We start from the raw sequence: 23,424 nt of genomic DNA, 5'->3' as shown, positions 1-23,424 counted from the left end.
GTGTCCCCAGCACCTCCCGCCCTCTTATTCCAGCCAGGGAAACCACAGGGAGGGCTCTCCTTCAGCTTGCTCTGGCCTCAGGTGGTCTTTAGTCTCTTGGTGAGGATGGTTGTGTTTTTCCTTTGGTCCACACAGCCATGCCTTGTTGCCCATGGTGGTGGGACCAGTGCTGGTGTATGGCTGCACCCATCACATGTGATGAGCTTCTCAGTGCTTTGCCGAAGCTGCTGGGGGATGAACCAGCCTGAGACTTGAGCACGTCCCACATCCCCAAGGCCAAAGTTTAGGAGCACTGAGATAGGAGAAGAAAAAAACAAAAGAAACAAAGTTGTAAGCTTTCACAGATGTAAAAAGGTCCTGTGAAACCATCCCTCATGTCCCTGGGGCAATAAACCCTGGGTGAAAAACACAGTGAAGGAGGTTCGAGCTGGGTGCCAGGAGAACTGATTCTCATGGGAAGGGTGGGCGGATGTCCAAACTGACTGCCAGGCAAATAGGTTTGGGTCTCCATCCCTAGAGGCATTGAAGAGCAGAGCAGACCCCCATGGGGATGGCTGTGCCCAAGGTGGTCCTGAGCATGGTGGAGGGTGTGATGCCCCGTCTGGGTTTGGGCAGCAGGCACGCAATGGAGAACGGGCTTCCCGATGCCTTCCCCGAGCTCCTCAGTGGTCTATAAAGATGGCTGGCATGAACATATTATGTTTTTTTAATTCCTTTTTTATGTCAGGCTTGGATTGTCTAATAGACGCTTGCATTGTAATTTTTTACTTTAATAGGAATCATTTGTAGAGAGATCTGCTGAGCTCAGCATCCCGGCTGGAGCTTTTGCATTATCGAGAGTTGCTGTCTTTGCAGATGGATGAGTTTCAAGGATTTCTAAATACACAGGCCTATCTGTCTAAACAAAAGTTCAAATGCTGTGCAGTTCACTGGTTCAGACCAAATGTCAAAGAGGCAGTACTGGGCTGTCCCCACTAAACAAACCTCTGTCCCATTTTCTTTTGCACTTTCCACAAAATCCTGCACGAATTTGGAGTGATCACCGAGCCCTCTTCTATTTACGGGGTGAAAAACCAGTGTGGTGCACAGCTGTGGGGTTTTTTTTCCTTTGCTTGGGGTTACAAGGGTGTTGGAGGGAGAAACAGTGCCGTAATTGCTATAAAACCCTTTCCTTTCCAAAAAGCCTTTCAGGGATGAGACTCGTGACCTTCCCTGAGAAGCATCAGTCTCCATTGGCCTGATGCACTGGCAGACTTGATGCCTTTTCCTGAGGATCTTTGATGAAGGCGAAGGTTGTCCGACATGCCCTCTTCTCCCAGAGAAGGACCAGACATACGCTCTGTCACTCCAACTGGATGCTTGTCTCACTTTTTCCTAAATAATACCCAAAACCAGGATCTCTGGAGCCATCGGCCACAGAAGCAGGGCAAGCTCATGGTGCATCTCGTGGGTTTTAATGTGCTGCACCCTCTGAAAAAAAATGCAGTTGTTTGCAGACAGGGATATCACCAGGAGATGCCTTGGGGTAGAGTTTAACTCCTGGCCTGACCCGATGCCTTTCTCCCTTTGCTGCAGCTCCAAGGGCAGGGGAAGGGGACCGTGCTTTTATGCCTGGGATAAAAATGCCCCCAGTGATATTTGTAGCTGAACGGTGAGATGATATCTTGGCAGGAGCTCATATGCACAGCTCTTCATGTCAGCATGGACATATTTGAAGCCTCCAAGGCTAGATACCATCTCCTATGGGCACGGCTGGGCGCATCCTCCACCGCTTCTCCTCCTGGTTCAGGTCGACAGCAAGCTGGTGGAGGGAGAGGTATCAACTGGAGGTATCTCCGGGTGTCAACCCTGCACAGGAAGGCTTTGTAGGATGGAGATAGCAGCCTGGCGTGGGAGACAGGAGACCTTTTTCCCTGACACCTGCATATGGTGCGACTTCGGCATGGCCTCTCGCGTCCGGTGTTTTTTGTGTGTTTTCCGAGGCGTTTTGTGTTCGCTCCTTGGCCGGTGCTGGGAGGACTGGATTGGAAAGGAAAGGGATTTTCATACTTCATCTTTTTCTCGCCGGGGCCTGAAACGTGAGCGCCTCCGAGGCGTTGCCGAATGAGGTGGTAATGTGTTCATCAGCTGGGAAATCACCAGACCTTGGAAAAATGGGGAGGGGAGAGATGGGGAGACATGCATGGATTTGTGTCCACCTGCCCGCCCCTGGGCAGCCGTGGTTTTAAGATGCAGCTGGTGGATGCAGGGAGCGTGGTTTTGAGGAGCATCCCAATGGTGTCGAGGAAGGTAGGGGCTCTGCCTCAATTTGCCCACCCTGGGCAGTGTCTGCCCTTGGGAGCCATACAGACACCGCGTTCATAGTGCTCCTCAGCAAGGGTTGAGGGAGACATGCAAAGAGAGAGAACCCAAGCCAATAAATACCTAAAATACCAATAAGAGGAGGTGCAGGAGAGATCCTGCCTGCTGCAGGGCATGGGTTGACCCTTGGCTCTGCCCAGCTGGGAGCAACCTCCTGCACGGAACAGGTCATGTTTTCCTGGATGGATGTAGGTTTTGTCGATAAGACCTTATGATGACCTTTACTGTGGGGGTGGTGAGACACAGGAACAGGTTGCCCAGGGAAGTTGTGGATGCCCCATCCCTGGAGGTGTTCAAGGCCAGGCTGGATGGGGCTTTGAGCAGCCTGGTCTAGTGGGAGGTGTCCCTGCCCATGGCAGGGGGTTGGAACTAGATGACCTTCCAACCTCAACCATTCTGTGATTCTGTGTGTGATTCTGTGGTGGCCTTTCTTTCTCTTGACCTTGGTGCTCTTTTTCCCGGTGTGGCCCTTCCTTCACCCACCACCTGCCAGTGCCACCATGCACCTATGGATCTTCTTAGAAATCAAAGCATTTAATCTGTGCTCTTAACTTTCCCTCGTCATGGGTCTGCGGGATGCTTGGAGGTGGCACAGCCCAGGAGCTGGCTGTGCACATATATGCGTAAATAAAGCAGCTTCAAGTCTCCTTTTTGGCTTTGTGGACTCTTCTTCTGCCCTTCTCATATTCAAGGAGCCTTTGCCGTCTGCCTTTTCTTGCCCCCTGCACCTCCTTCCTCTCCCTGTTTATCCACCTCCTTTGTAAATTAAAGTCTCAGGTTTTTTAGTCTCGCACTCCGCTCTTTCTCTACCTCTCATCACTTTTATTACCCATCTCTGAACAGAAACCCTTTTCCTCTGTCTTTTTTTATGCAGCACATCCAGGATTGATCAGAGCATTCCAGGTCAGGGCATATGGTTGATTTACACCCTCACGTAACTTTATAATCCCGGGTCTTTTATACATCACCTGACATTTTGCTTGCCATTTTAGCCGTGGCCACAGAACGAAGGCTGACATCACTTTGCTGGCTGTTTTCAGCTAATTTAGACTGCAGCAATATGTGTGATTAGTTCAAAATCTCCCTTGCACCGTGCAGTGCCTTGCATTTATCACCACGCTGGGCTTCCTCACTGCCTGGCGCTGCTGTTCGCTTTGGAGGTCTCTCTTATCCATCACACTCTTGATTAGCCTAAATAATATTGTCATCTGTCCGTTTTTCCCCCTCGTTGCTCTGCCCCCTTCAAAGCATTAATAAACAGATTATAGTGTGCTAAGCCTCATCCACAACACCCAGGCGCAGGGAGCTGGCAACGCCACGATCGGTCCGAGCTGCTTCGGCTGCTTAATAAATTAAGGTCTGAGACATGAAGAAGGTAATAGCGAAAGGAGGCAGAGAAAATACCATTGGTTTTATTACAAATCAACGTGTTTCTATCTTCTGACATGCCTATGACCCTGCCCCATTCACTTTGTGGATGGTTAACACCAGTCTGCGTAACCAAATATGCTCTTAGCGTTAATACTTTGAAACGCAACCATTGTGCATTTAAATGGCAAGGGCCTTTTTAGGGAAATACTTAGGACTTCGGTTCCATGGGAATAACATAGTTTTATATGAGAAAAGTGTAGGGTATTATTGATGTGTGATATAGTAAAATTATGTATGTGGACATATGCTTACAGTTAGATCAATAGGTCTTATTAATGTGTAAAGATATAATTTTTATGTTTCTTTTTTTCCAAAGGGTTTTGTGGTTAGCTCATACTTTGGGCTTATTGATGAAAGAATAGAATTTATTTTGTAAAGTCAATGATTCAAATCAGGGCAATTTTTTTAATGGGCTGTAATTTTAAGCAGCGTAATAAATTTTCTTTGTCATTTACAGAAGTATTTCCCTCTGCGTTCGAGATGAATGTGGCAGTCTTCAGGTCAACAGCTCTGGTTTTCCCTAAGGTAAACTCTTGAGCTGCTGAGCTGGCCCCTTCGTGGTGGGAGCAGCTTGCAGCTAAAATGCCTTCGAAATTAGCATTATTTGGGAAAGGAAGCAAGGGAGGACTGATCACAGCCATGTTCACAATTTTCCTTGGTATTACCTGAACTGGCATAAGTATAATTCTTAAAAAGCATGGGAGACACAGCAGAAATAGCAAGCCTGTGCTCTGGTTTGTAGCCTCACGGCTTCTTGCAAGCAGATGCTGCTCTGGCGGCTGCCTCAGCATCAGGAGACCTGTGCTTCTCAAGGCCCCTTCCCTTCAGCCATCAGGACATTTTTTTTTTTTTCACACAATATGCCCTGGCAGTGACTTCTGCTGGCTTTTGCTGCGTGAAAGCACCGCAAGAGTTGTGTCTTGTCTTTACTTTCACCAACTGGTTGGCGGTTGAGTTGGGCAGCCTGCGACTGCTGCGCTGGGTGGAGGAGCAGCCAGTTGCTCCCTCTTCGCTTCCCTGTGTTTTTTTGGTTTGATTTGCTTAATAAATTCACTACAGAGTGGTTGGGAAGTGCCCTGCAGCTTGCCTGCTCCCGAAAATCTCTGCACAACCTGCTTTGGGATGCTGGCTGCGAATGGGAGAAAAGCACACCACCTTCAGGGGTGCTCCAGCTCTGGCTTTCCTCTTGGCTCAGGCAAGCCATGCTCTTCATAACCCCCAGCAGGAGCTGCGTGGAGATGGGAGATGTGATTGCTTGGTTTTATTTGTGTCTTTGCACCAGTGGGACCAAATTTCTGCTCTGACTCCAAATTCAGCTCGCATCCCCACTCCTGACTCCGTCCTCACCCCAGTGCTGTTGGGAATGTTTGTTCCTCCAAAACCTCCATTTCTCCTCTTAGAGGATGGTGGTAGGTCTCTCCTGCTCTTATTTTGCTCAGTAAATAGGATGAAAACAGATGAGGTCATTGGTGTCTATACAGGCAGATTTGGCCTCCATTTTCTGTTTACTAGGACTGCATTAGTTATGAATAATGGCGCGTCAAACTACTCGCTCCAAGCAATTTATTCATGGGATTTGGCCCCGCTTGCTGTCTGAGAGCTGCCTGCCAACAGGATCTGATTTTTAAAATACACTTACAAACACGCAGCCATTTGCCCGATCTGTTTGCAAACATATCTGGGCCTCTGGGTGCTGAGCAGATGCTCAGCCCTGGTGCCGGGCTCCAAAAATGACCTCCTGGGGTTTTGGTCCATGAAGAGGCAATGGTGATGTCCTTTGAAGCAATTAAAAGAGATGGAAGATGAGAAGTCATGGGAAGTTTTAAATAGTCTTCCTTCTCTTTTTGCCCCAGGGGACATCATTATGTGAAGCTGGAGGCACACACGCGGTCCCGAACCTTTAAGACAGGAATCCCTCCCCAACCCAGGAGAGACGGCAACAATTTCTAGCTCGTTTCTCGCCGTCTGGCAAATTTTACGTCTAATTTTTTGCTCTGTCATGTCCCTGCAGAATAACCATTGATTTATGTAGTGGCCGAGTCCAAAATAAATGCTTTTGCTGGATACCTGTATTCCCTCCAAGAAAGGGTCCTGCTCCCCAAACTTGGATAAAAAGGCCAAAACCAAAAAGAAACCATGACTTGCTGGGGTGTTGGTGGAGAAGGGAACACAATAGCCCACATGTGATGGGAGGCAACCACGGGTCATCTCTGCTTGCCCGCTGCCAGTACACTGTGCACCGTGCACTGCTGTTTTCCGGGGTATTGCTCGTTTGATTGATTGCTTAATTTGCGCGCTTGTGCGATAGCGACTGTCACGCGATGGCTCTTTTGTCATGCTGGACTGAAGGATTTTATTCTTGGGAGACAGTTCAGGCTCCGAGATGCTTCCCGAGAATGCCTGGGCTGATGTTCCCATGGGCCATATTTGGAAATCCCAACTGTTTCTGCTTGGCCAAAAGCACCAGTTGATTTTAAGGGACGTTTTGTTTGTGTTACTGTGCAAGTTTCTGGCCCCTGATGGTCTTGAAGGAAAAAAAAAAAAAGATTCCCAGCTTACAAGACATTTGTGCTAATTAAACAGCAGGGGATTTGCTTCTCTTCACCACGGGTTTGTTTTTGAGGCTTCTGTCAGGCTTTTTGCACACACATTTCCACAAACCTCGTTAACATGGGGGGTAGATGTCACACAAAGTTGGGCAGATTTTTCCTCTCGAGGCTGGTGGGATGCAGACCAAAGATGAGGGATGTATTCCCACCACCCGTCTCCATTGCCTGAAGTTCCAGATGCCCTCCATCGCCTGTCCAGAAAAGAGAGTCCTCAGTTTGTTAGGGGGTGATTTATGCCTGGAGCCTGTCCCAGGTCCCTTGTGCTGCTACCTCTCTCCCTGTCCATAGAAGGATTTTGGGAAAACTGCATTCCGGCCAAGACAGCAAGAAGGATGCACACCCTCACCTAGGTATGACACCACAACTGGAAGTCTTATTTTTTGGCCTTTCCTAGCCTTTTGGGCAGGGAGAAGCAGACTAGGCAAGGTTCAACTTTCTTTCCCCTTCGTGCAGTCTTACAGTGTTTGCCCTCCCTCCTGGAGGGAGGAGGATTACAATCCAGCAGCCTTGGGATTGTAATAGGTGCCCTGGTGTTCCTCAAGACATGGGGGACAGCGGGGGCAGAGGTCCTGCTCCCCCCAGTTTGGAGCAAGGGACTAAATCCCGCGGCCCACGGCAGGGCAAGCGCCCGCTGTTTGCTCCAACAAGGTCTCCAGTTTCGACCAAAAATTTCCCTCCTTTCATCCAAGAGATTCGCCACGGAACACCTCCCTTCCAGGGAATCTGCAGGACCTTTTTTTTTCCCCTCCACCTCCTGTGCAAAATCACGCAGTCAACAAAATCTTTTCCAGCGCTAATCCTCGGCTATGCCGGAGGACTCCTCTGGCCCCGCGGTAGTAGGGGAGAGACAGATGTTCAGCAGATAATTAGTGCAGTTGCGCAGCGCCTTCCTGCTCGAAGCATGGATGCCAGAGCCCCCGAGTAAGTCGCTGCGTGTCTGCCTGCCTCGCTTTGCGCTGCGAGACCTTGTTGGAAAACTGGAACCAACGGGACTTGCTGCTTTAGGAGACACTGTGCTTCCCAGAAAAGTCCTCTCTTGCTCTGGTTCCCAGAGCCATTTCTGCGCCCTTATCCGTATAAGACTCTCTGTTGCTTTTTTCCTATGGGTTAACCCCCAAAAATGGTGCTGCCCCCCCCTCCTCCCGCCCCCAACCACCACCTTCTAGAGGTTTTCCAAAGTTAAGGGTTAAGTTTTGAGACAGAACCAGCTCTTTCCCGATGAGGTTAGCAGCACTGAATGCAAAGGGAAGTGACGATTTCGGCACAAGGCAGGGAAACACTAACAGTTTCTAGAGGTTTTGTTTCCTAATGACATTTTCGAGCAGTTTTTGGAAGCAGCCAGAAACGGCATAGGACGATTTCAGTTGAAAACCAGGGGAAAAGGAGTCCTGGCTCCCATTCAACAAAAGACGCGACATTGGGTTGCAAATCCTGGAGAGAAACGGGGCTCTGTGCTGAGCAGGTGGCTCCCTTTCACATTTTTCCACGGTGGTCCTGAGGTCCATCATCAGCTTAATTGTTTCCTAGTAATTGGATAGTGTGGGCGTGATGGCTTCTTTTAAAAAACCCAGGTCACTGGCCGGGCACTGGGGTGCAGCTGGGGGGTGCGACGCCAGCCTGTGCTCCCAGTGGGAATTCTTGGCTTGGCCCTACACCAACATCTAAGGATACCCACAAGGAGAAGCTGGCAACCAGGGTGGTCGGAGGTGCCCAGCCTGTTAGAAGCACTGGACCCCTCCTGTAAAGACCTTGAGAGGTTTTTGTGGCCCGTGTCCCACTGGCTAGGAGGGAGTGGGGATGGGGAATGCTTTTCCAGTTTCTCAGGGCAGCAGCTTCCCCCTGCCCCGAGGATGGGCACCCACATCCCGCCTGGGGTCAAGAGGACCTGCCCAAATTGCCTCGGTGGCGTTGCCCATCTGCCTCTCCCTCCTGGACTCCATTTGGTTTTGGACTGGGGTGGTTTGCAGAGCTCCTGCTCCCCAGTTTTGTCCTCCCCCCCGGTACCCTCTCCCCAGGAAGGGTAGGGGATAAGGATGAAACCTCATCAGGGCTGATGAGAACTGGCAGCTCATTGCAGCCATGTGAAGGAAGCCTGGCACGGGTTGACCTACACCTCCTTTAACATGCTCACTGGCAAATTTAGGGTCATCTCTTAAAACTTCGTTAATTCAAGCGCAGAAACGCTGCTTGCTTTTCATGTGCATGTGGGACGGGGATGACCTGGGAGGCAGCTGGCCATGCTCAACCCCAGCCGTTGGAGGAGTTTGCAGGTCGGCGAGTGGGATAGCAACTGGAGAGCCCAAAAACGAAGCCAAATCATTTATCCTTCCTCTGTCCTCCTTTGGGCAGCCTTGTAGCTTGTTCAATATTCACTCTGCAGCATGAACTGACTCTGTACACAGCACCCAGTGCTGTGAGATTAGTCTTTGGGGTTTTTTCTTTGTTTGAAAGAAAACCTTTCAACAAAAAAGGAGTAACTTCTGATGCATATCATTCTTCCCCTCTTGCATATGTTCATTTTTGATTCAAACACACTGTTGAAACCTTTCTTCCCTCACAGAGCAAAATACCCTGGAAAAGAGCAGACCCTGCTTGTGTGCATTTATTTTTACCAGATCTTGAAATAATTTGTGACTTAAAAGGAGAGAAGGGAAAAGAAAAAAAAAAGCCTGTTCCTGATTGAGGCCGCTGAGCATTACTGTGATAGAACCAAAAATAACAAGGTAACGAGCGGCTCTAACCTTAGCTTAATTAACACATCGTTAAGATCAAGTGCACAGAGAGGTAGCAGCTCTGTGCCGCTGTGCCTGGTGCGCTGCTCTTAGGGCTGAACTGGAAGGCTTGGCGACCCAAGAAATGCATTGCAATTTATTTCTTATTTAAGTGTTTGTTCTCTAGCCCTGGTGAATAACCTAAGTAATTTCTCCAGGGGAGACCTGCAACACGCTCATAACAATTTTCAGGTACGAGTGGGAAGAAGTGAGTGACGTGAGAAAGGGCGGCGTGTGATGGGGGAAGGTTTGCTCAGAAGGATGCCTGGTGTAAGCAGGTCTAGAGCTGGATCCTCGGCTGCTGAGAGCAGTCAGGAAAATGGGAGATGACTGAAAGCTTTTAGTGCCAGAGCTATTTCTTGACGTCCGAGGCAGATCTCTTTCTGATCTCATCTCCCCTTGCACTGAGCTTGGAACCAGAAGGAGAGGTAAATGGGTCAAGATTCCCAGGGGGGCGGTGAGAAGGGCCAAAAAGCAGGCGTCCACAGGGGGAAAACAGTCGATTTGGCAGGTCTGGAGTTCATTGAGAAGTTATTGCTTTGGAAGGCACAGGAATATCTGTTGGGAGTCATAGAAGAGTTATTGGTGTTGGAAGTTATGATGTAGAATTATGGTGGAGGATATAGAGACCCTTATAGAAGCTCAGCAAACCTGTGAATCCATCTATCTAAGCACCCTCAATTCCCACTGAAATCCTCTTGGAACAATAATAATCATTTAACAAAGGAAATGGTTTTTGACCCAGACAACTAAATGCATTTCCGCTTAGTGCTTCCCAGCCCTCGCCTGATGCTCAGCCGTGTGTTGAGGTTGCCTGTTATTTTCCCAGACATCAAAGACTTTGAAGGAAAAAAAATGCAACTTGGGAAAAATTGATTGTTTGCCATGAAAATCTCCCCTGAAAAAAGCAGTCTGAAGAACAATTAGCTAGAGGCATGTGAGCAGATTGCAAAGCGAAAATACAACATCAGGACTAGGGCGAGGATTCCCCCGGGAGAGGTGGTGCAGTGCCCTGCTGGTACAGGGGCAATTAAGGAGGACGAGGGCATTTTTTTCCTTTCATCAGGTTTTGTTACAGAGGGTGTCGGAGGGGGATCTGCTCCGGAGCGAGTGCTGGCAGGAGGAAATAGGTGAAGCCTGGCACTTTGTTCTGCCTCTGGCACACGAAGTCTCATCTAATATGACAAAAGCCCAAAGAGCATCCTGCCTTGGATGGAGGGACTGGATGGGATGGTGCTGCCCACTTTCCTTCGGCTGGGAAACTGGGGTTCTGAGCCCTTCCTGTAGCTGAAGGTGATGGTACCCATCTGCCACTGCTGCCAGAGATCTCTAGCCCAGACACCTGCGTGGTCCCTCTATCCTGCTACAAAGCCCTGTCTGGGTGATGAGTGTTTAAAGCTAAATGATAATTTTGGGTTGTGAAAGCTGACTTTCTGCCTGCAAGCCACAACACCGCTTCCTTGATGATGGGGAAGGGTGGAGAAACACATCCAACCTCGTACGGTTGCAGTGCAGGGAACATCATGAGCAGCTGGGAAAGACATGAATCCCCTTGCAACGACAATGCCACGGGGCCACGTGCAAGCGCTGAGTTAATTTTGCCATCACTAGCTCGTTCTTTTATTTTTTGTGTGTTTTGGACCCAAAAGAATGACTGTACTGAGAAGGGATCAATAGCTCAGCCGAGCGTCCAAGTTATTAACTCACAAACAAACAGCATCGGGGCTGATGGGAGGAGGAAGAATGTCAATTTTCTGTGCAAATGTTATTGCGGGGAGCCTTCAAGGAGTGTTTTATTTAACAAATCAGGGCTATTAGAGACAGCTATTCCCTTGCTGGCTGAAGGGGGAGAGTTGGGAAATTGAATTATCTATCTGGTAAAGTATATCAGGGAGGTAGACCTTCAGGCTGAGGGGTCAGTCTGAAGGGACCAGATGGGGTGGGATGTCATGTGTGAGAAGGATTCCTCACTTTCCTTATCCATCTGCCCATTTAGCTGTTCTCACACCAGTGGAAAAGGCTCTCTGCCGAGTCCCCTTTCTCCTTTCTCCTTGCTGTTTTTCGGATGTTTGCCTTCACAGGCAAAGGGCATGAATCTGCCCTGATTTTTTTCCAAAACGGAAAGAAAAAAAAAAAGGCTGGTCTGTTCAAGCCATCTCCCCTTGGAGGTGGGTCATAAAAAACTGGGAATCACCTGCTCAGCCGTGCTTATCACCCTTAGGGCTACCAGCGGAGGGCTGTGCCCACTGCATCCCGGCAGGTTTTCGAATCCTCATCCTCCTCTTGCCCAGGCTGGCATGCCAGGACTTTACATCGCCTCGCGCTGTTTCAGTCTCGCTGCCTTGTGCCCCTCATCAAGAGTGGCAGAGGTCTGGAGGGCCAGGCTGGCAGCTGGGGCGGTCCCAGTTCTTAGCAGACCCAGCCATGCCTTAAAATCTTTGAAATCCCAGCCCTTTTCCCCTGTTATTTCCAGTGTCGGCAGTGACTCAATATGTAAAAAATATTACCAAGGTCAGAGCTTATGCTTTGAAATCTCAGCTGCCACAGAGGAGGTGGTTTTGCAACACATAAAATGCAGTTGGTATCTTGCCACATCCCAAACTTGCAATGTACCGTGCAACGCGCTCCCTTGCCCGACGTTTAGGAAGTAGATGGAGAAAAATCTCTATTTTGTTCCCCTTCGCTCGGGTTTGTCCTGCTGCTAAACCCCGAAACAGAACCCAGCAGGCTGGGTTTTTCTAATGTTGTGGTGTGGATCTTTCTTACAGGAGTTTTTGCAGCCTTGTGTGCTTAAGCTGTGTCCCGCAAGGGTGTTGCTGTGACACCGAAGGGCACTGTGAGAGCAACGGCAGTGACACTGCATGCACAGGGCTCGCTGCAGGGTGCTCTGCACGGCAGCATTGCCTGGCAAGCTTGCAGAACCTGGGGTTAGTGTCAGGGATTGAGGTGCCTGCAGCCGCCGGTGCCATCCCCCCCGCCTTTTCCTGCACAGGAGGTTGGGTGCTGCTTTTGTGGGGGTGCAATGCTCAGAAAAATATTTACACCAAAACGGTAACCAAGCATTGGAGCGGGCTGCCCAGGGAAGTGGTGGAATGTCACCCCCGGAGGTATTTAAAAGATGGGTAGACATGGTATAGCGATATGTTTTAGTCATGCTTTTTGTCAGAGTTATATTGATGGTTGGACTTGATGATCTGAAAGGTCCCTTCCAACCTGGGCAATTCAATGATTCTATGACCCAGCAAGGGGTAGGAGGTCTCACTGCAGTAGTGCCTGCCTCCACAGCCCCCTCGCCCAGCACAGCCCAGCGCACCCTGCTCTCCGCTGGTAAAACCTGATGGATGGCAGAGCCTCAGGAAAACGGAGCCTGACATTCCCAGGGAGCGTGCAGCCACTTTGCCTTTACAAGCCCGTAAAAGCAGAGTGTGAAAGCACCCTTCTACTGCCATGCAGCCATCTGACATTTAGGAAAGCGGTCAGCAATTAAGGCAAACATCTGCCGGGATGGGTTAGCCCAGCGCAGTCTAGCTCTTGCGATGCCTCCAGTTCCATGACCCCATGGCGGTCTGTGGGTGTATTGGCCATCCCCCTGCCTGACACAAACGGGTCTGGCTGGAGCCGTGCAGCACAGCCTGGGAGCTTCATTACCCCACAGAGCAGCCCCAAAGCAGCCAGCCTGTTTTGGGCACTCAAGGCTGTACAGTGCTGGTGCTCTTCAGGTGAGTAAGGCAGAGGGACCTGGTGCTCCTGGACCCAACTATTGCTCTGTTTTTTGCTGAAGCACATGTCCCAAGCTGGATTTTTAGGACCTGATGTCCCAGTTGCTTGAAGCAATAGATGTCATGCTCTCCCAATGTCCAAGCCCGCTTGGCTGCACTGTCATTCCTTTATATATACCCCTTGCTCACACAACTGCATGTCCTGGGCATGCTCCTGTGAGCATTGTAGTGTCTTACCTGCTGATGAAAAGCCTGTTCTTCAGTTAAAGGGGGAAAAATAGTGCAGGGTGGCATTGGCTTCACATCCAGCAAACTTCTCGCGATGCCAGTTTTCAGTACAGCATCATGCTGGGCTCCTGTGAGGAAGTGTCTGAGGCGGGTCATGACTTGCTGAGCAGCACCTGTGTCCCAGAAAGTGGCTGTCTGCAGTTCTGTGTCACGTTTCTCTCCCCAAAAAACTTTTCTTTGCAAACACGAGCTGGTAGCAACTTGCTGCCACACACATCGTGCCCCGCCAAGAGTTCTGGTGAGTTTTTCAGGGCAGAAGCAGCTACGTCTAGCAGGCAAGCCAGCAAAAATTTTGCCTTTGGATGAGACAAGAAAATACGGCTATAAAGCCCAACATTTTATTCCACATGCAGCAGTTCCTTAAAAAAAGAACAAGCCCTTCATTTTTTTGCAAAGCTCTGGTCCCAATCAAATAGCTGGACTGGGAGAAGCATTAGAAAATGGGGGAACAATCTCATGTTAGTCCATTGGGAAAGTTAATAGACCTTTTCCATCCCAAGTCTGTAGATTCTGGGCTTTTCGCAATAGCTGCTCCACTTAAACCACAGCTCTGTGCATTGCCTCGCTCAAACTGACGGCTCCTTCCCCTGCAGCGGCCCCGCTTGTCTCATTAAAGCTCCCACCTTTCCGCTGCTCAACTGAAAATCAACAAAGGGAAATTTAGGCTGGATATCAGGAACAATTTCCTCAAGTTGACTGTGAAAGCGCCTCCAGGGAGGAGCGGCGGAGGCTTCGTTGCTCGCAGCGTTTAATGGGTTTCCCATCTCGGCGTGGGAGGGAGGGCAGCCCGGGCTCAGAGCCGTCTGGACGGTGCCGGGCATCCCTGGCTGCAGGCGATGGTCTTGCTCTTTTTTTGATCATTTCCCTAGGGAGGAGCAGAGCGGGTGTTGCTGCTTCTCCTTCCCTGCCGCTCTTGCCACGACGCTGCTCAGCTGGAGCCTGTGGGCATGTTGGTGCGGTGGCTTTCCCCGTTAATAAAGCCTGAGATAAATCCCTGCCTGCGAGAGCGACCCAGGCATGTTTGGCTTGAAACAGCATGTGCTCTCTAGGCTGTCCAAAAAAACTGATTTCAGGTGAGAATAACTCCACACGTGTGCTGGAAAAAGCAGATGCCTTCGTTCGATGACTCACGTCCTTTCTGCATCTCATCCTTGGCCCTGCATTTGCTGGAATGGTGTTTTGCTCCCAGTTTTGCTGCCCCTGGTCGGCTTGGCCTGGCTCTTCCCCACCTTGGGGGGAGCCTGCGGCCGTACCACTGGGTATTGCTGCTCCAGTATTTATTGCTTGTCTGGGAAAGTGTTTTTCCAAGTGGGGTGTGGGGTCCTGCTCCGTGTCCCAGCATGGTGAGTGCATTGAGCATGGTATCTGCTGGATCCTGGCACCACACTGCACCTTCTCTGCAGTCCCTAAAGGAAAACACCAGAGAGACTTCCGAAATATTCCCTCTCTGGGGAGGCTGGTTGTGGCACATCACTGGATTGGACCTTTAATTTCAAACTGGGCTTTTAAGCTAATTGTTTCAATTGAAAATGCAATGTCTCATGTCAATTCCTCAGGTGTAAATGAAATGGGCAGGAGGGATGGAGAAGCTGCTTCTCTGCTGAGGTCAATTTCAATGGAGGGAACCGTGTTTTCCTGGAGGAAACACTTGCTGCAAGATTATCGTGGATGATGCTTTGGGATAGAGGAGCCCAGGGAAGGAGCAAGTATAGGCAGGGCTCACCGGTCATTCCCGGCTGGCAATGCAGGCAGGAAGGTCTTGCAGATGGGCAGCAGTGAATTAAGGTGTAGCAAATGTCCCACGGAGCCAGGCTGAGAGGGCAACCTGCAACCCAGGCAGCATGAGAGATGGGGAGGAGAGGCATCGAGGTAGAAATGAATCCCTAAGGGGAATAAGCCCAGGCAGCATGTTGGCAGGCTCCTTGGAGACCAGTGGTGTTGAAGAGCAGGGTAGGTAAGCATCTTGGTAGGATGTTTGATCTCACCTTGGGTGACTTTAAACCAGAAGCCAGGTATGTGGAAAGGGGCAAAGAAAGACCCATAGTTTGTCATCCCATAAAAGTGTAGTTGCTATCACAGGATTGTTGTAAGGAGAAGAAAGCACATCTGCAGTATGAGAGGGGGATGAGTGCTTTTTTGGTTCCTGTTCTTCATGGTACCAAGTGAGCATCTTGCTGTGGCTCATGGGCTTTCCCCTTGCAATGACCTTGTGAGGCTGTAAATACAACGGAGAGAGAAACCCCAGGGTTTCTGGGGACCATCATTTCAGGGTGTTGGCACGTAGTATCCCACAGTGATTTTTCTGGGTTGCACATCTTTCCCTTCCCACCCTCCTTCCACAGCTGGTGCTGAATAAATGCAGAGAAGGACGTTTAATCCTTTCTTTGAATAATTTCATAACCTAAGGCTAAAGGCTACAGATGAGCATGGCCTGTTGGGGACAGGGAACAGTCGAAGGTCCTGGTCAGCGTGACAGGCGGTGGTGTCAGTGCAGCAGCCGCCAGGCTGTTTTAAAACAGAACCCTCTCTAGATAGCTTTTAAAAACGTACGTGATATCTCACAAAAACATGGTCGGGGTGTGGATTCCAGCTGTGCACTTCAGAGATTTCCGATCTTTTGTTTCCCGTGCATGAACCCAACGCACTAATCTGCAATTTGGGGTCTGACTCTGCTCTTTGCTCCAGCCGGCGGAGCTGTGCCGGGAAGTGGGACGCCACGTGTGACCCGCAAGGGCTCGGCAGAGAGCAAGCCAGGAGCGGCGAGGGGGAAGGGGAGCAGGTTGGGCTTGATTTCTATGGCTCAGCTTGCAAAATGCTGTCCTGCTGCGCAGGATGCTGCTGGGAGATGGGAGACCCCATTGGATGCTCTTCCAGAGACCAGGGATCCTTGCAGCAGGCCACTGCCCCCAATGGTGTGGTAGAAATGCAGCATCTGGGCTCTCCTGGGCTGCACCCACATCCCAGCTCTGTAAGGAGGCTTTGCTTGGAGCCTGACCCTTGGTGCAAAGACATGCCCTGATGCCTCAGGCTTTGGGCAGCCTCCCATGAGGGGAAAGCTGCCACCAGCATGGGTGCAAGCTGGCCCTGTGTAGGAACACAGGTGGTGCAGAGCCCAGGGGTCCCATCTGCCCCATGCATCGTGGTGGGCCATCACAGTGGGGGTACCTTTCTCCAGGCTTTTCCTCAACTAGCATCATTGTTAGCACCAGCGAGATGGTCCCTGGTTATCTGCACCCTCCTTGGCACAGGGGCTGCTGGTGAACTTCCCAAGGCATTGCTGCATGGGTGAACGCATGCAGCCCACCGCAGGTGCCAGCACTGGTAGCAGCTGGGTCAGGCAGTTCAAAGCCATCCAGAGCCGGGGTGTAGGAGCCATGCAGGCAGTGGGGTGCACGGGCTTGAAGGGTTCATTTGAAAAAGGAAGACAAGGCCACGTAATGCAAGCAGGGCTGCTCCTGTAGCTTGCTGCGGGCTAGGAGCGATTTCCTTTGGGGACCCTAGACCCAACCTTACAGCCTTTCCCTAGGATTTCTTATTTTCACTGGTGTCTTTAGCCAGGTCAGGGTTTCCCTTGTGCTCGCTGTCGCAAATGCACCTCGTGCGATGGAAGTGACATTTGTTTTTTGTAACAGCGACGCTTTGCCCTCCCAGAGCCAGCTGAATTCCTGCTAATCCTCCCTTCCCTCGTTTCACACATTTTTTCTTCGTTCTGCTTCTAGACCACGGCGCTTTGCTAAGTGTCACAGTCAGCAGCAGGTAATTTAAGCACACATCTGCTTGCAATCTGGGAGGAAGGAGAGAGGCAGTTTGTCTTTGTTAGAAGCCCCGGCGGTCGTGGCTCTTTGCTTACCTGGTGGCATTAAGGCTTTTTTGTGGCTCTACGGGGGCCAGGTGGGAACCAGGGGTCAGACAGGATGGGGACAAGGTGCCCTCCTCTGGTCCCTCGCCCACGGGTATTATTGGGGATGTCCAGCCAGGGGTGATGGACCCAACTTGAGTGCTGATACCTGCTGGGTTTGGCTGTCCCCATCTCCCCCCCCTCCATTTTTGTCTCCTTCTTGTGGTCTGCCAGGCTGTCAACCTTCCCCGGCAAAGGCTTGCCATCCTGCTGGATGATTGCAGCCAGGTGTGATAGACAGAGAAAGCCACCAGAGTCGGTGACCAGGTCCATGCCCCCGTTTCAGGAAGGCTCTGGGTTTTGGATCCCCTCCCTATGGATGAGGCAGGGGACACAGGATGAGCAGGAGGAGGTTGAAGCTATTGCTGGGGGCACACAGGGATTAAATCACACAAGCCTGTAGGAGAGCAGGGCTTTTCTCCCTCCAGTGCTTCAGGGCAAACTTATTTCAGCAAATCCTCCATCCCTTGTTGCTGTTCCCTCTGTTGGGTTTCCTCTTAATGCAGTGAGCTGTTTGGTTTATTTTTGGAGCTGCCCACTCCCCACCAGCAGCACAGAGATGCCAGGGTGCCCGCATGTCGGAAAGGCTGAAGGTGGCTAAATTGGGAGATACTGCGGATTTTCCTGGGGAAATGAGGACACATCCCTGCTTTTTTCCAAGGAGATGGAGGACTGGAGCAGTGCTGCAAGGGTCGCTCTGCTACTGAGAGAGACCGGGGCTGTGGAAGGATGCTGGCAACCCAAAATCTTCCCCTTCACACGCAACCCTTGCAGAGCTCTCCTTTCCTGTTCCAGTCCTTGCAACTGCATTGAAGCCTTTTGTCGTGTTTTGCTAAGTTTAGACTGACTGCCTTTTCCCTCAGTGTCCCAAAACAGCTGCTGAATGAAAGGCAATCGTTTTCTGATATTCAATACCATAAGCAGGAGTGATTTGAAAATGTGTTGATTCCTTAGACTGTGGGAAAAAGACCTGTACTGCTGGCAAAACCGGGCTGAAAAGTAATGTGGGGGTTTTCAGGGTTTTTTTTTTCTCTTTTTTTTGATGGGTTCATGGAAAAACAACTCATATTTCTTCATTGCTTTGAATTTTCCCTGGAGGCTTCCAAGGGGCTGAAGTCTTGTATTTCTATACACTTGTTTGCAGAGACGGCAAAATGCGGTAGATTCACACAAAAGCCTTGGATTTGGCAGTATTGGAAAAAGGGGATCTGCGTAATGCCCCGAAGCGTCGTTCTTACAGCCCACGAAAGCCAGACATCCCAAGGGGAGCCTAAAGCCAAAATTAGTTGAACTCGCAGCCACATGAGTGGGGTGAAGGGGCTGTCCTGCAGCCGGTGTCAGAGGAGTCGTGCTTGCCGGTCCTTGCTGTGACACAAATGTTTTATGTCACACTCAGGTCCGCTGGCAGCAGTGCCAGGGCTTTCTGCTCCCTGCAGCTCCAGGGCATCCACGAGGGAATTGCTCCCACAGCCAGGGTTGACCATCCTGGCCAAGCGTGAGGTGAGATGCTGATACCCGGGCTCGTTCCGGATGCTGCGCTGCCGGCTCTGCGTGGGTTTTCCTCCGTCCGTCCGGCAGCCTCAGCTCCTCTTAAGGTTGCGTGTTTGAGATATGTGTAATATTAGTCCGCGTAAATCACATCAAGCCCATGGCTTCCAGCACTGCTGGCTTGGATTCTTGCAGACTAGCTCGCTGTCACTCAGCCGCGGGCCGTCTAGGTTAGCTTAATGAGGAAGCCAGACTAAGATGAAATAATTAATGCAGCTGTAGAGTGGAGATGTAGGAGTCTGTGGGGGATAAGGGAGCTGGCCCAAACCTTCCTCCCCAACCGGAGCGCTCCAGGACTTCATGAAGGTTCGGAAATACTCCTTGTCCACTGGGTGCCGAAGGTGGGTCTGTGGTCATTCCAGACCGGGATGCTCCTGGGACCTCTCCAAATCAGCTGCGTAGGCATGGGGGTCTGGACTGGGTTCAGGGCAGCAGCTGTGAGCTGGGAGCATCGTGGGGGGCCGTGGATGTTTTAGGAGGGTAAGACCCTCGTGTGGGGTGAGAGGAGAGCGGCGCCAGGCTCTGGAGCATGCTCTGTTGTTGGGATGTTCTTCTTGGCCCTGAGAGCGGGGAGATGGGCCAGACCCCTTCTCAATGGGGGATAGACCTGCTCCACTGGTGCAAATGGGCAGCATCGAGGGTAGGCACCCACTCCCGCTGCGGGCTCTGCCACTCATCGTGAGCCCAAATTAAATCACATTTATTTAGTAAAGCCATTCCAGGATAAAGCTTTTGATTTATAGGCGCCCCAATAGTGCTCCAAGGAGGACTCGTACAACTTTAACTGCATTTTCTCAGCATCACACCAGCCCAATAAAAGAGAGTTCATATGCGCTGCACAAATTCTCACTTCCAATATAAAAAAGGTTTTATGAGACTGGAAGTCTCTCTGGCTCTGCGGGGCCGGGAGTATTGGCGGATACTCCGCATGACAGACCCTCGATTCCTCTTCGAGTTGTCAGACTTCAGTAGCATTTACAGCTATTTAGCTATCAAATTTTATGTGCGGCTCTGAGAGAAATGTGTCTTTTAAATACTGCTCTGTCTCATAAACAGCAGTCTGTTAAACCATGTCAATGGTACAAGCGGTTCATGAAGCCCTCCGATGCAATCGCCTACAGCTCCGCTCGTTACCTGAGCGGTGAAGTGCTGAACAACGCACCAAGTTAATTTTCCGAGCCGGTCGTCTTGACTGGGGATCAGCTTGCTGGGCAAAAGCGGGTAATAGCTGCTCTCCAGCAGCCCAAATTTGGGTCCTGTTTTACCCTGGTGTAAATCCCATTCCTGCTAGCCTGTGTAGAGCGCCGCTCACTCTGTGCTCGTTCGGCACGCGCTGGGGCAAAGAACTACAAAGAGTTTGTCGTTTACATTGTGGCTGCATCCGGAGGCCACTGATGAGATCTCATCCCTAATTTTGCACCCCAGGGCTTTGAAGCTCAGGATCCTCTCCTCTCCATGGCAAGACCGTTTGGTCTTCCCTTTGGTCCTCCTTCTTGGAGGAGGGCCTGGAGGCAGAAGGTTCCTGGGGTGCCAGCCTTGCCCTTGCCCATAACAAAATGCTTTTGTTGCTCCTTCAAACCTCCCCCTAGTGTATCCCCATCCCGTTGCTTTCTATGCTTTTCCCAGCAGCGGTGAAGGGGAACAGCACGTGCCATTTTGCAACTCCATGCTATTTATTTAGTGACCCAGGCTGAGCCCTTTCATGCTGGATGAGGAACAGAAGCTGCTCACCCACTTTGCCGATGGTGCAATTGCGCCAGCTCCGATGCTTGGGATATAATTTACAGACTCTGAGCAAGGTTTCGGGGCTGAGCCAGGCTTGAGCTTTCAGCTTCTTTAATTTTATTGTTTGCTTCTTTTAAAATTCTTATTATTTTAGCTCAAAACAGTAACTTTATGTGTGTTTTTAAGCCTGCGCCGCTTGTAAAGTGCAGGTGGTGCAGGGGGTGCGGAGAGCCCGGGATGCGGGTGCCTTTGCCCAGTGGTGTGGGCTAACGAGTGCTTGGATGGGTAATTGCTGCCGTGTGGTGCAGACCGGGAGGTTTGCTCTCCCATGGCTGCCGTTTCTGTGTGCAATGAGACAGGGGCCAGGGAGGAAAAAAATATACGTGCGTGTGCAGCATGGTTATTTTCAAAAATGAAATTGCACCTGCAAAAATAGAAGCCAGGAAGGGACTGGCGAGCAGCTCGGAGCTGGGAGGCGCGATGCGTGCGGAGCAGGGATGGGGACAGAATCTCCGAGTTTCTTTCCCATGCTCGCACCGCCTGATAGTTTTAGCGGACGTTACTTTTCCTCCCCCTTGCATTTCCATTAATCATCTGCTTGTCAGCGCTCTTTCTCCCCCCCAGCTCCCCTCCCCGCCAAGTCTTAGGGAGCAGCACGCATGCACGCACGCACGCACGCACCCATGCACGCAGCCTGCGTGCTGACGAGCTTGGCCTCTCGTTAATCACTCACCGGTGTCGTGCGAGTCGGTCCCCACAGAGAAGGTTTTGAAGGGGGGAAGATGGCCATCTCCTCAGTCTTCACTTCCTCGATGGGGTTGGGCTGAGTGCAGGATCTGGCCCTCACGTGTTGCAACCCATGGTCTCCGTCCCGCTCCAAGCGAAGAGCTGGTCAGGTTTGTTCAAACAGGTTTTGCTTTCCGATGTATTTGAAAGGAGCTCTGGGATGAGCCATTCCCCTCCCAGAATTTGTGGGCGACTTTTTTACATTTAATTTTTCCTGGCAATGGCGTGCTCGTACATCCATCCAGGTGAGAAGTGACCTTAGGAGGTCTCTAGCCCAGCCTCCTGCCCCAAACAGGGTGAATACTGAGTTTTACTAAAAACTAAACCAGTTTAGTTTTCCTATCTGGGTTTTGAAAACCTCCAGGGCTGGAAATCCGAAAACGTGACTGGGTCCCTTTTCCAGCAGGTGACCATCCCCATGGGAAACATCTTTCTTATGGCAAGCCTGAATCTCTCTTGTTGCAGCTCCTGCCTGTTGTCTCTCATCTTCCCACCATGGAGGAAAGGGTCTGTCTCCATCATCTCTGTAATCTCCCTCTAGGCGCTGGCAGGTTGCTGTTAATTCCCCCCGAAACCATCTCTTCTCTGGGCTGACAAACCCTGTTTTCTCAACTTGTTCTCATCCCCATGTGCTTCAGCCTCATCATCACCCTCATGTCCCTTCACTGGACTTGCTGGAGGTCAGCAATGCCCATCTTGCACCGTAGCCCCCAAACTGGGCACAATGCTCCAAGTGTGGTTTAAGGACATTTTTTTCATTGAATTTTTTTTTGACATAGTGGATTTTGCAGACCCTACTTGGCATCAGATTTCCCCTCTGGTTCGGAAATATTGCCAAGAAATAACAAAATTTAATGAAGTGTGCGTGTGTGTGTGCGCACGCGTGTTTGTGTGCACAGTTATTTAGGAATGATTTTTGTTTTGAAGAGTCAATAGACTTTTTATTAATACTTTTCACGGGTGTGTTTAAGAACTTTGGTTTGACCCCCGCGCAAACGTGCTGCTCTGCTCGGAGACTCCTCTGCATCCCTGGTGGGAGCCGTGCCCTCTCCGCAAGCTGCGTCAGCCACAGAGACAGTGAACTCAGATGGTTGCTTTTCCTACCCCCTCTCCTTGGCCAGGATTCCTCTTAATCAGTGCTCAGAGTTTTCATCTGCAAGGAGGAAGCTTTTGTGGGGCTGGGCAGGATCTGCTCTGGTCACGCTGGGAGCCGCTGGAGCTGCAGAGAACAGCTTGACGGGGCGATGGGGATGAGGGGTGCAGCCAGAGCTGGGGTCAGGGAGCACGAAACCTTTAGGAAAGCTTAAAGAAAGTCAGGTGGGCTGCAGGGCAGGAGGCAGAGCACCTTGGAGATGGGGGCTCACAAGGAGGAAAGGAACGTTTACTGGAGGTGAGCATCCCTGGGAGAGGGTGAGAAGATGCTTGGCGTGAGTTTGGTTCCTTCCAAAACAGCTCTTTGGCTTGTTGCAGAAAAACCCTCAGCCCAAATGCTGCTAATCCATCTAAAAGCTGAGGGTGAAGGGGAGGGAGCCGGTGGCGCTGGTGGGAGATGGGGGACCGAGGCAGCTGTGGCAGTTATTCCCTTGCTGGGGCAGGCTCAGTTCTGCGGCTGCAGTGGAGTATTTCCACCCTCCACAGGTTTTGCAGAAGGGTATCAGCTAAAGGAATGCCCATCAGCAGGTCCAGGATGAGCCACCTCCACATCCCCAGAGTGGAGAGCTGGGGTTTGACCTGAAACCTCCTGCTGTGCCAGGGAGGTGGGAGCTGGGCTCCCCCTCTCCATTCAGGCAGCACCGCAGTGGGCTCAGGCAACCTGAAAGGAGCAAAACTGGGGGCAGAAATGTGTTTCCCCATGTTTGCTGCTCATCCGTGGCTTTACCCTGGGGTGAGCACAGCGAGCTGATGAGTACAAGTAGACTTGACTCTGGCTCAGCTTTTTCTTTGTTCTGCCGTTGAGGAATATTTGGGGATTGAAAGGGAAATACAGCCCTTTCCTCTTCCAAAAGAAAAAAAAAAAAAAAAAAAAAGAAAGAGGGGAAGGGAAGGAGCCTCTCTCGCATGCTGCACCGGCGAACCCTCATCATCCTGTAGCAGGAGGCCAGCGCACATGAATATTCCTGTGCAATATGCGCAAGTGATGAGCCCCATATGCAGGCCTTGGGAGAAATTAAATATTTTCTACGGCGTTTTCCAAAGAGTCTTTCTATCAAAGTGCTCGGTCAGGAGCCAAAAACGCCCCAGCTCTCGCAGACCCAGCTGGTTGACACTTTTTTTATTTTATTTTTAAA

General features: G+C 50.8%; 1 protein-coding gene across 3 annotated transcripts in view; it reads left to right on the top strand.

Annotated features, from left to right (window-relative positions):
• The window catches only part of CNTFR (ciliary neurotrophic factor receptor), a 212,554-nt gene that overhangs the window by 86,193 nt on the left and 102,937 nt on the right, over positions 1–23,424 (top strand). The window contains exon 3 of one of the 3 annotated variants that reach the window (XM_054186256.1): positions 4,250–4,317. The exons of the other annotated variants lie outside the window; for them this stretch is intronic. Within the exon in view, the coding sequence (XP_054042231.1) occupies positions 4,273–4,317 (45 nt within the window). The 5' untranslated portion in view covers positions 4,250–4,272. The remainder of the gene's footprint in view (positions 1–4,249; positions 4,318–23,424) is intronic. 3 annotated transcript variants of the gene reach the window in all.

The sequence above is a fragment of the Rissa tridactyla genome, chromosome Z (assembly GCF_028500815.1).
Source record: "Rissa tridactyla isolate bRisTri1 chromosome Z, bRisTri1.patW.cur.20221130, whole genome shotgun sequence".
NCBI lineage: Eukaryota > Metazoa > Chordata > Aves > Charadriiformes > Laridae > Rissa > Rissa tridactyla.
The sequence above is the reverse complement of the archived record's forward strand: the minus strand, read 5'-3'. Positions and strand labels throughout refer to the sequence as shown.